Below are 13,323 nucleotides of genomic sequence, written 5' to 3' on the forward strand. Positions count from 1 at the left end.
ACCATAAACCTTGTTCTCCAAGAGTAGGATCATCAATAGTATTTAGGTTTTTCATCACCTCCAAAGCTACCTACCTTCAATCTTATTATCTATTTTCAAACCTACTACATACAAATAATAACAAATATAATAATGGATAACATACCAACACCACTAAAGGCGATATCCCCTTATCTAAAGCAAGCTAAACAACTTGAGAAGCATGATCTTGTTATGTCCTACTACTGCAAGCTCTATGCTCTGCAGTTGGCAGTCGAGACCAAACAAAAGCTTGGACCTTCAGGCAGCTCCTTGTCTCCCTTTATTGTAAAGATATTGGATAGTGCTGAGACTGTATGTAATCTATTCTGTAGAAATATATATATGTACATTGTTAACCTTCCGATATATATATATATATATATTTAGGATAAGAAGAAGCTTGGACCCCAATTGGATGAGGAAGGGATGGAACTGGACTATGTGGAGGGATTTGCAATGAAGGCATTTGGTCATGCAGACACAGAGGATAGAGGTGGTCGAGCTACAAAAGCAACTGCAACCACCTTCTACTCTGCCTATCTTTTCTTTGACATCATGAAGCAGTTCAACAGTGAACTGCCAGAGGATATCAAGCAGAAACAAAAGTATGCTGGTTGGAGAGCAGCAGAGATCAACACTGCAATCAAGAACGGTGTGCAACCATCCCCACCACCTTCAATCGTATGTAGTTGTAGTATTTGTCGTATAGCTGGTCATTCCGTTCTAACATTACTTTCCCAATTATATTATTCAGGACGATGATGAGGATATACTCAATGAAACAAACCAAGAATCTGATCTATTGAACCAACAACAGAACACGTTCCCTTCATTCCCATCATCAACAGCATCTGGCAACGATGCATCTACTTTCCCAACGTTCCCATCGTTTCAACCAACATCACAACAGCAAAGTACCTCCCCCAATTTTCCTTCATTCCCATCATCGTTCATGACCGATCACAATGAGCCTGCATTTCCTTCCTTCCCTTCAACGAATTCATCCGAGCCTCAGTTCCCAAGCTTCCCATCAATACCAAAGGTAGATAGTAATTCAGGTAGTGCACCTCCTTCATTCCCTTCGTTCCCACAGAATGGCGCAAATAGGTCTCTGAATGATTCCCCTCCATCTTTCCCATCATTCCAGCAGACAAAGCCAACAAATGATTCACCAACCTTTCCTTCTTTCCCTTCTCCCAGTGGTGCCACTACCAATCAACAAAATGATATCTCATTCCCATCATTTCCAAACCAATCATCTCCTACATATCCTTCCAAACAAAATGTCAATAGCTCTCCTCCTGCATTCCCATCATTCCCTTCTAATGATCAAAGCTATCAACAGCAGCAGTATCAACAGCAACAGCAACAGCAACAGCAGCAGCAGCAACAGCAACAACAACAGCAGCAACAGCAGCAACAGCAACAGCAACAGCAACAGCAACAGCAACAGCAACAGCAACAGCAACAGCAACAGCAACAGCAACAGTATCAGCAGAGACAGCAACCAAATCAACAATCTCCACCTTCCTATTCGTTGTCCAAGCAAACTCCTCCTCCACAACAACAACAGCAACAGTACCAGCAACAACAACAACAATCGCAACAATCTCAAAGAGTTCAACCACAACAACCATTCCAACAATATCAAGGTTCAACCTTTGAACCTTCAGAGGATGACAAGACAAAGGCAGAGAAATACGCAAAGTGGGTCGTCAGCTCTCTCCAGTACGACGACATTGCTGCGGCTGTAAAGAATCTCAAGCTCTCATACAAATATCTCACTGGCCTTGATATATAAATAAATATGATATATGCTGATGAGGCGGGTTGTCCTCAACCTCTGCTCAAGTACCTTTGGCTTCGCTGCAACGATATCGACTCCTCGGTGGTCACAAACTTTGACATTGGATTGCTGATTGATGTTCGCATCTACGTCATCGGCAAAGGTGAGGTGCTCAACCTCATAGTCGATTATTGAAAAGCCAGAGAGCCTTGGTTGGGGTGGAATCGCCTCAAATTGATTGGTCGAGTGCACCAGGTGCAGATTCTCTAACGTCACTGGATGATTGTAAGTACTAACTTGCCAATAGATCGTGCGTGATGAGGATCGATGTAACACATACCAGGTGAGGACACCCTCTCACATATAATCCTTCAGTATCCCATATTGAGGAAAACTGGAGAATGTACACCTATCCATTATCCTTTTGTTGGTAGCTTACCAAACCATTCATATTTATTAAATCGGAAACTTTCGTGGACCTGGTTCTGGGGAGATTGGTATCCGATGCAGGAGGCTGTCTTCGGACAGATTTAAATCCGGTCTGACAATTTCATAGACATTATTCTTCAATGAGAAAGGTGTGTTCCGGTATCTGACTAATGTATTTGTCCAGATGCTGTTTTATTATCATTCATTCTAATCTCTAAAATGCATAGTATAGTGTATCGATTTGGCAGGCGGTTGACAATGAATGTTGAGGCCACGTCCAGTGTTTGCATGTCGATTTTGTAGAGATCAAGGTGAATCGGACCGATTGTAAAACAGAATTTGGTCGAACAAACACTTGGGGCCAGGATGGAAGATGTGGAGTATTTTGTAACTACCTGATCGATGGCCCCCAGGTTGACATACCAGCTTTCCAGGAACGAGGTTGTTCATGGATGAAGGTGTCGCTCAGGTTGAGCAAGGTCAATGATGATGGAAGTGCACCAGGTGGTAACAGTTGGTTGAATGGCCCCCATATGTGGAGGGTCCTCAGAGCAGCGGGGAGGATAGATCCCCCATCGCCATCGTCCAAACGTTGGTCGAAGGGAGCACCAATCGTCTTGGTGCTTGGGCGTCCTCCCCGAGGATGGTGTCCAGATTGGCCTGTGTTCAGTATGTGATGTGATCTTTTGCTTCATCTCCTATAAAGGAAGGCGAAGTGGATCGTCGTAGTCCATTATGCTGGGTCGTGGGGCGTGCCACAATCTCAGAGAGAGATGACCCTATGGGACTTTGCTGCTGTCGGAGTGATCTTGGTCTCGGTCGTGTGAGTAAAGGATTTTACGGTTGTTTTCTTCGTACGCAGTATATCGTTTGGTTGCACTCTGTTGGGCTTGGTTCGACGCAGACAGATCTGACTGTACGGACGACTGTGGCTTGGTGACGGGTGTGGGCATGAGGATCATAAGAAGTCGCTCGCATAGGTCCTGGTGGGCTGCTCGTACTTCAAAGCTCGCTGACGTACACCTACATGCTTGAGTTGTCCAAAGCATCCTTTATGTTGTTGTTGAGGTCATCGTCCATGTCGTCGTCCTGCTCCTTGAGTTTGACACTGATTCTGGCCACAGAGACCGACAGCAGCCATGACGAGCCCAACCATGACGGAGGGACGCCAACCAGTGTGAGACATAGCCAGAGACCTTGTATTGAGCAGTCCTGTGTAGATGACTTTGTGGATAGTACGTTGACACATAGACCTTTCCAGACATGTCGGGCCACGTTAATTGATTTGAGAAGCCAAGGGAGACGAGGAATATAGCAGGCACGGTCCTTGTCGGGCTTGGTTGTGCTCGCCAATCTGAATGGTCACTGACGGTGTGTCTGGGCACTTCTCCCTTCCGTGGAGCAGTCGGCTTGTCCTTTCCTTGTCATATAATGTAGTATCTCGAGTCAAGTATCTTCAGTCGGGTCAGCAGGCGCAATAACAGTCATGGTGTTGTTGGTGGAGGTGGCAATTGGGTGTTGAGGAGGTGGGATGGAGTGAGTCTTGAAGGGTAAACTCTCATGTGTTCTCTACTTGATGTTGGTGTTGAAGATGATCCACGTTGATTTAGATTACGATGAACAGAAATGAAAGTGGTATAGATCGCTTCATCTTGATGAGTCGAGTCTATTGGAGTATCATAGGAGTAGTTGGATGATGTTGGTCATTGGTTGGTGTGCGACGATCCAAGTGAGCTGTAAATGGTCGTCAAGGCATGGCTGTTCAAGACTGTAATTCCTATGAATCACTTCAACAGTGATGTATAATATACTGATCGCTTCATCTTGATGTGTAGAGTATTACTATACTATAATATTGATTGGTATTAGTTATTGTCAGAAGTAAAGGTGCGACGATCGGTCCAAGGTTTTGGTTGTTACCTGTGAAGATGAATGTTGATGACCAAAGTAGCTAACTCCAAAGACAATGAAAATAGTATGTATCGCTTCATCTTGATGGGTCGAGTCTGATGATGTGTCATAGGTGTTTGTTAGACGATGTTGGTGATCAGTGGAGCGCGACGTTCGTAGTTAATGCCACAATGTGAGCGTATATCAATGTCCAAGGTGTATTGAAATTAGTTGATTTATGTTGAATTGGCACCAGAGGACGATTTGAGATAGCTTGACACTGACCTGCCTATCACACAAGCTCGCGACGAAAGCCGGTGAATCGACCGAGACCGAGGTGATATTGTCATTCTCAAAGAATGGATAGTAAGAGCGGTATGTTTGACCTTCGGTGCGGATGTGCAACCGGTTGATCGAGCGAAGGCAAGGATGGTTCCAAAAATCGCCATCAACAGTGGTCTCCTCTCCAGTTGTCATGCGCGTCTGATCGATCGAGAGAGAGGTGACAGATGCGTTGAACCAAGAGTACCTATAGCGAAAGCAACTGCCCTGTGTTCGCGTCTTGATTCTGGTGATCGTTGTGCATTGCTGTAGTAGTCGGTAGAGCTCATTGAATCTCTTGTTTGGCAACGATCGAGTGAACTCGGACGTGTAAATAGTCAGAGATGTCAAGTGTCGGACTAATTTCGTGGCTTGATTGTTGTTGCGTAGAATGCTTGAAAGATGATTGATGCTCTGCATTGAGGACGTGTCCAACTTGAATGATGTAGAAAGTCGATACTCGAATGAACCATTTCCAACAGACCTTTGCAACGCATTGAGATGCCCATGCTTGAATTGTTCGTTTTTTCGGCCATCGTCGATAGCTGGTGATGGCACATGACTTGTAGCCACGATGTGTGAGTGACAGATCGATGATCTTGAAGAGAATGAGATCGTCTAGTTGTACAAAGTTGAGTGAACTCATAGTCTCTCATTAGTGGCAGATGTAAAATGAATGATTGACGGGGTTTTCAAACATTTTTCAACACAGATTCAATGTCTTTGGTTGAATGAATGACCCAAGATAAAGAATGGACATTGAAGAGCGGTGGGTGATAGAAAGAATCTAGAAATAATAATATACAAATTCAAATTAATTATTATAAGACATGATGCCAACTCCAAGTTTAAAATGATGTTCCATGTGGAATGATGAAGGAGTTAAAGAAATGGCAGCACCAGCACACACTCGCTTGCAAGTAATGATCGCAGCGGTGGATCATCGAGCCAACCAATCAGTAACCAGCAGCAGCAGCAGTGGATACACTAATCGATCCGCGAGCCAACCTGTCAGTCAGTCAGTGACTAGTAGTGGATTCACTAATCGATCTGCGAGCCAACCTGTTAGTCGTATTGTATACTACTGTTGGTAGGGTACACCACTCGACACGTTGGTTGGCTGGTTGGTTGCTCGATGGAAGATACAATAGTAGTAGTAGTAGTACAACCAGACCAATTGTATTAGGCCCTTGTCAATATCTAAAGTAATCTAGACGAGGGATGGGATCATTGAGCTATTCCAATAGCCTTGGTGATGATACATGTATATTTGATGTGAATGGCTTGTTGATCGACGTCGACAGACAAGGTAGCTTGATGTCGGTTGCTCTCAAAAGTCCTGCGAGAGGTCGTTGGTGAGCTGCTCGKACTTCTTCCACCAGCTCTGCTGCCGATTCTTGAATGGTCGATCTTCAACTTCTCAAGGTCTTGACGCATCTGTTCGAAGTCYTGGTCGTCACCACCTTCGCTCATGATACTCTYAGAGTCCTTGTCTTGACCAAGGCATCATTTGTGTTGTTAGTGAGGTCATCGTCCAATGTCGTCGTCCTGTTCTTTGGCTGAGTGTCTTGAACACAAGGATCAGAGAGTTGACTGTGTGTTGTCTAAATCGTACAAGTCGAATTATCCTCCTTTGTTTGGCTGGCCTGCGTTGGCATCATTGTTGATAACATGACCATTCGCTACAGATGAAGTGGAAGGTCGAGTTAGTATGAGTAATTGAGTGTCAAGAGTGGTATGATTCCWTACCCAAGCTRCTCGATACTCACGTTAGTGCTCAAGACTATAGATGTTTGGTGTCAGCCAAATGGGTTGGCTGGAATGMTGAAGATGCCRTTGAGGTCCTTGTCGGTCTTGGTTGAGCTCGCCAATCTGAATGGTCWMGATGTTGTGTATCGGCACTTCTCCTCCCGTCCGTGGAATGGAGAGAGTATTGCAGATGTTGAGAGCAGGAAATGTGTGGCAACAYTGATAATGTCGCCCAACAAGTTGACCGATGTCGTGCCAGGTTGGTACCTGTAAACCAATTTGTCGCTCCAGATCACTAGATCGTGATACTATAGGTGTGCCAGGTGTGCTTTGCTGCCATGTCAACACTGGCTGACTGTAATCTCTAGGGCAGCATGTGCTGGTCCAAGATCGATCGAGGTGACCAGTAGTTTGTTCCCTTATTGGTATATCCACTATCTATATWTAGAGTTGAAAACTTGGATGTCCTCCTTATTGATAGTCCAGCTCGTCCAAGTGACTACATATWTGATGTGATTGTTGATTAACGTGTGTGTTGTGATAGGTGCCGGGTCTCCACTGTTGGCCTTTGATCCAAGGATTAGTATTTTGGTAAGTAAAGGCGTTGAATGTTTATGCATCGCTTCATCTTGGTGAGATGATTTCGTTGGTGTATAATAGTTGAATGTTGGACGATGTTGGTCAGCAGTAGGTGTTAGACAATCGATCAAGTTGTTGCACTATAGCTGTTGATGTTGGTGATCCGAGTTGATGTAGATTACACAGCAAAGAATGTGGTATATCGCTTCATCTTGATGAGACGAGTCTGTTGGAGTTCATAGGAGTTGTTAGATGATGTTTGTCCTTKGTTGATGTGCGACGATCCAAGCGGGCTGTAATTGGTCGTTGTTTCATTGCTGTCCAATKACTGGAATTCCTATGAATTACCTCAACAGTGATGTAWAATATATTGATTGCTTCATCTTGATATGTTGAGTATTTCTATACTATAATCTTGATTGGTATTAGTTATTGTTAGAAGAAGAAGTGCGACGATCGGTCCAAGGTTTTGRTTGTTACCTGTGAAGTTGAATGTTGATGACCAAAGTTGATGAAGATTACTCCAACGACAATGAATATAGTATGTATCGCTTCTTATTGATAGGTAGAGTCTGATGATGTGTCATAGGTGTTTGTTGGACGATGTTGGTGATCAGTGGAGTGCGACGATCGTAGTTGATGCCACAATGTGAGTGCATCCTGGCTGTTGTTGAATGTATTGCTAAAGAATAGCTTCAGCAGTGATGTACAATATATCTATCGWTTCACCTTGATGTGTTGAGTCTGTTGGTATGTCAATTGTAGGTGTTRTCGAGATGTTGGTGGCAGTTGAAGTGCGACTCTTGGCGTGTAATGCGATAAAGATGTCTCTGCAAGCTGTACTTGTAAGAATAGGTTCAACAGTCACATATTATATATAGATCGATTCCTGTAGATGTACTGAATCTGTTGGTGTATCAWACGTATGTGTTGAACATTGTTGGTGCATCATCGTTGTGTCGAGRCGCATTCGAAAGGCATGCATGATGTCAGGTGTGATGTTGTTCAATGACGATGATTGATAACTTGATCGATTCGCGTTGATAAGAGGAGTAACAATWTATATTATGTTGAGGTGTTGAATGACATTGTCAGGAGTTGATAGATCGACCTTCATCTGTTGTTGTTGTTGTAAATCTGGATGTCATAAAGTGGATGATGTATAAGCTTCAATGTTATTGTTTMATCAAATGATCCACTGTCTGTATGTATTGTACTAATGTTATATGTATCATAGTTGTTAATGACTTGTCTATTGAGTCATTGTCAAAGTGATTCAAACAACTGTGAAAATTTGATTAAAATTAATTATTGTTTATTAATATTTATTTGTTTTTCCAATATGATGTTTAGTCAAGTGTAAAGTATGATATAATATGTTAAATGATTATGGTAAGTATATCTGATAGCCATATTGTTAGTGGGATATTTGTATCATTGAGTTATAACTGTTTGAAAAAGTATATATGTGTTCGAACTTCCATCCCATACAAACTTTCTCTTGAAGAAAAATAACTTTATAAAATTGAAAATATTATTTTTAAATATTAGATTTGATCTTTAGACTATTCTATTCAATATGAGAGCCCTTATTGGATATTTGTTAATGGATTCGCATCAAACTTTTTAGTCTATTTTGGTAAATTTACAGTACGTTTCATAAGTTATGGCCACCCCCTGAGCAAACAGATAGGTGATTGATATCTCTTCAATATTAAGAGATACCAAATGATATCTTATCTCTCTAAATAATAGACTCAATTATCTACTAATCTTGATTGAATTACTTATTGCTAGTTATATTTATTTACAAATAATTGAATGAGAGTGTTGAAATGATAAGTAGTGAACATGGCCATTATTTATGCAACGAAAATTGATCGAAGGTATCGGAACGATGAACTAGAATAATGACAAAGGAGGTTGTCAATATTTGGTCCACCATCCATTCGCTGTTATAATGTCCTCCATTCGTTGTGGCAAGGAGGCGTATAGGTTCTCAACAATGCTGTCATCCATTAGCTCCCATTGTTCATTGGCAAGGTCGGAAAGGACCACTCCAGGGTTCTTTGCCAGCTCTCTCTTGACTCTCTTCTTCAAGATCGCCCAAAGATTCTCTATAATGTTGATGTCTGGTGAATATGGGGGAATGAATAGGGTGGGTATCCTCTTCCTTCTCAAGTGGCTGGTGACATTTGTTGCTCTATGAATTGGACAGTTGTCCATCGCCAGTGTAAAGTCTGGGAGTTGGCCATGATAATATCGGATGGATCGAGAGTATGCATCATCAAGAATCTCCGTGTATTGAGTGTTTTCTAAATTGCCTTCAATCTCAGAGAGATATCCGACACCAGCACTCGTGACACATCCCCAGAAATTGACCTTGGTTCCGGGAAGTCTCCTGATGCCATGAACTCGACTGAATGTGTTGTTATCTTGTCTAGCCCACTCGTGTTGACGGTAGTTCTTGAAGTTGGACTCAATTGTGGTCTCATCACAGAATACTATCTGTTCCCATTGTTCCGCTGTCCAGTCTCGATGAGCCATAGCGAACTCGAGCCTTTGATCTGCGTTTACTTGCTTTAGATCGTGCTTCCTGCTTAAACTGCGATAGGTGAGACCTTCCTTTGCAGCGATACGAGATATTTGAGCCGTTGATATCTCTGTATCGTATCTCAGTTCAAGTTTGGCTTTCAACTCGTCCAAAGTGATGACCTCCTTCCTGACCAAAGCTTTGATGATCCTCCTTCTAAGTCTTCTTGAAAACTTTGAAGGGCGTCCCGATTTGAGACGGTCCTTGAAGTCTCCTCGCTCGCTGTGTCGTTGAATAGTCCTGCTCACAGTTGATCGGGAAATATTGTACATCTTTGATATTAATTTCTTTGAATATCCTCTCCTTCTGGCTCTCACGATTTTAGCTCTCTCTTCTTCTGTTAATGACATGATTAATTGTAATGTACATAAATAATATTCTATCTCTTCCAACAAAGTGTTTGATGTTTGAACTCATTCATTCTTTACTATTGCATAAATAATGGACATGTTCATTACTTTAACAAAAATATCGTTTGAATGATAAAGATATATTAATTCCATTTTTGGAAAAATATTCATAAATGGAAATTTTTGAGCAAAAGTGGACTACTATATTTGGAAGTGAATAAGAATCTTGAACCATATTTGTAGGAGATATCAAACTCGTACCTGTTTGAACAGGGGGTGGCCATAACTTATGAAACATACTGTATTATGATCAAACTAAAACAGATTAAATTAGGAAAATTATTTTAAAATACAACATGGTTTACCTAGCTTTCGCCAATCGATGGTATAGTCCCATAGTTTAATATGAATTGTGATTCAATTTGGCAATGGTTTTTAGAATTTGTCCAGAGTTAACAAGAAAACTTTTATAACATTCAAAAACAATACTGAGATAAGATATTTCATGTACCTTGAGTACGCTATTGAAGTGAATAGTCCCAGAATACAATTTTATCACTTTCAAATCTCAAATATTTCGTCAAATCTTCTAAGAATTGGAATTTTTGATCAAATATCAATTTTAATAAAATAACTCATATTAAATTGAAAATATTACCGAGATATATTATTTGGTGTAACTAGTTTACGCTATTGAAAGGGATAGTCCCAAAGATTATTTTTTAAAAGTCTACCACACAAATTTTAATAATGGATCTTGTATCAGGCAACTTTTTCTTTTAAAATTTTTTTGTTAATTCACTGGCAAAACACTGGCAATTCACTGGCTATTCACTGGCAACACACTGGCAATTCACTGGATATTCATTGGCAACTCACTTGCTATTCACTGGCAACTCAATGGATATTCACTGGATATTCATTGGCAACTCACTGGCTATTCACTGGCAACTCAATGGATATTCACTGGCAACTCACTGGCAATTTACTGGCAACTCAATGGCAACTCACTGGCAACTCACTGGATATTCACTGGATATTCACTGGATATTCATTGGCAACTCACTTGCTATTCACTGGCAACTCAATGGATATTCACTGGATATTCACTGGCAACTCACTGGCTATTCACTGGCAACTCAATGGATATTCACTGGCAACTCACTGGCAATTTACTGGCAACTCAATGGCAACTCACTGGCAACTCACTTGCAACTCACTGGATATTCACTGGCTATTCAATGGCAATTCACTGACAATTCACTGGCAACTCACTGGATATTCACTGGCAATACACTGGCAATTCTGGCAATTCCCTGGAAATTTACTGGCAACTCACTGGCTATTCACTGGCAATTCACTGGCAACTCACTGGCTATTCACTGGCAACTCACTGGCAACTCACTGGATATTCACTGGATATTCAATGGATAATCATTGGCATCTCACTGGCTATTCACTGGCAATTCAATGGCAACTCACTGGCAACACACTGGCTATTCAATGGCAACTGAWAATAACAATGGGGAAATTATTAATATATGTTTTTTTTTTCTGATACAAAGGAGCATATACACTCCTGGCTTTACTGTTTATTGTACTGTTAAGATCTTGGCCAAACATCATCATCATCAGTGAGGTAGGACTCATCGTCTTCAAGGAAGATAGTGATTTCATCCACAAGGTCCGTCACAACCAGGTGACTTGTGGGAGCTCATTGAGCTGAGTGTTGAAGAGAGTTCCTCGATGGTGATAGGTAGTGATTGTGATTGATKGATGTCTTCTGGGATTGGTGGAAGTGACCATGATTGGAGAAGGTTGGAGTGTGTGACTGGGCATGATGGTTTGTGAGCAAAGAGGTCAGAGTAGAAGCAGTTGAATGCGTCGAGTACCTCTGGGTGATTGGTGACTAGTTGATTAGAAACTGGGTGGTGTATGCGAGGGATGGAGGAGGAWGTGTTGCGTTGATGGAGTCTGGYCGATAGGAACTTGGAAGGGATGTCGTCGTAGAGGTAGGCTTGTTTCTTGATGAACAGTTTCCTGTTGTCCCACTCCTTGGAGATAAGGTGTTCCATGCGTTGAATGATTTGGTCTCTTGCAGCTGGGTCTGGGATGGGTTGGGCGTCGAGGCGTTGGATGCGATTGGATAGTTGTCGTTTCTTTTTGTTGAGCTTCTTGAGTTTGACTGATTGAGAGAAGGTATATTGGTGAGATATTCTTGTCTTTAGTGAAGACCACAGAGATATAGGATCWGAGTGGCGGTGAGAGGATAGGTGTTCGTTGATTGAAGTTCGCCTAGCTTTCTGGTGTAAGGGAAGTTGGCTGAGAGGTTGTCGAGTTTGAGTGATCGTGTGAATGAGTTGATGAGTGAGTTGCATGGTTCGTTTGAGTTTGGTGTCATGTTGAAGTCGCCCATGATGATGTCGCAGTTGTCAATGATGTGGAGCGAGGGCAATAGCGATTCGTTGAGCCAAGGTGTTCTGTCTTGTCTTTGAGGTGGTACGTAGAGAGCACCTACTTTGTATGTTGTTGTGTGTCGAGTGATGTTGAAWGAGATGATKCGTTGGTCGGGTGAGAATGMTGGGTTGGTGATGGTGAGATCTGGGTCGAGAGGAACAATGGCTATTCCTTGACCTTTGGGAGWGTTTGGTGTGTATATTGTTGATGGGTACTTGGTGATGATAGGATTGTATTTGGTGAGGTTGTTGGTTTCGATGAGGATRGCAAGATGAGGTTGGTAGAGTTCCATGAGAGATAAGGTACTGTTGGCAGCGTCCTCGGACTGAGAGCTACGAACGTTCCAAAGCCAGAAGCAGAAGTTGCTCATGATCTTTGGTCCTTTTTAAGGGGAGAGGAAGTTGTACTGGTGTCCGATGTGACGACTTGTCACATACGATTCACGATGTGTCACCATGACTCATACATTCTATCATTGCTGAGTCATCATCCTGGAATCTACAGAACACTATTCCATGTTCCATCTAATCAGTATATATACATCATTCATAATACACTAATAAAGGGGGCATTCTATACATTATACAGTTATACATATATATATATCTATATTTGTTATACTTTTTTATATTTTATTTTTTTTATTTGAAATATTTTTTATTTTGTTCCAACAATATTTATATATTTATATATATTTTCTTTGATAAGAAAGTGGAGAGACTCAATAGATACGTTGCTAGACGCAAAAGAGAACTAGGATTAATAATGAACAATAATCAAGCCTTGCCCCAGGCTCAACCAGTACTACAGCCAGTACAACAGGAAGCACAACCACAACTGCCAGCACAGCAACCCCAGGCTCAACCAGCACCACAACTAGTTCAACAAAACATTTTACCTCCAGTCGTATTTGAGAATGCACAGCTCTTACAGTTAATACAAGCATTAGTTAGACCACAAGAGAATGTAGTAGAGAGAGAGAGAAGAGAGAGAGAGAGGAAAGAGAAAGCGATCAGAGATGCAATCCCACATTGCAAATGGTCAGAGAAGACTGCATCTATCCACAGTTGGACAATCAATCTGAGACAGATGATGGTCAACACTGACTGTACCGAAAAAAAATAAAAAAAAAAAAAAAAACAATTGTT

At 41.7% G+C, this 13,323-nt stretch overlaps 2 protein-coding genes across 2 annotated transcripts; one reads left to right on the forward strand and one right to left on the reverse strand.

The window, feature by feature from the left end:
• Positions 1–132: 132 nt before the first annotated feature.
• Positions 133–1,822, forward strand: SAMD00019534_125040 (hypothetical protein; the record flags this gene model as incomplete). The annotated part of the gene is made up of 3 exons (XM_012892301.1): positions 133–333; positions 409–702; positions 776–1,822. The coding sequence occupies 3 exons, from the start codon at positions 133–135 to the stop codon at positions 1,820–1,822; spliced, it is 1,542 nt and encodes a 513-aa protein (XP_012747755.1).
• A 1,196-nt stretch (positions 1,823–3,018) lies between these two features.
• On the reverse strand, positions 3,019–3,285 carry SAMD00019534_125050 (hypothetical protein; the record flags this gene model as incomplete). Its single annotated transcript, XM_012892302.1, has 1 exon — positions 3,019–3,285. A coding segment is annotated over one exon (267 nt), but the record flags the coding sequence as incomplete, so codon positions are not given.
• Between the last annotated feature and the right edge of the window lie 10,038 nt (positions 3,286–13,323).

This window comes from Acytostelium subglobosum (genome assembly GCF_000787575.1).
Source record: "Acytostelium subglobosum LB1 DNA, scaffold: scaffold44, whole genome shotgun sequence".
Lineage (NCBI taxonomy): Eukaryota > Evosea > Eumycetozoa > Acytosteliales > Acytosteliaceae > Acytostelium > Acytostelium subglobosum.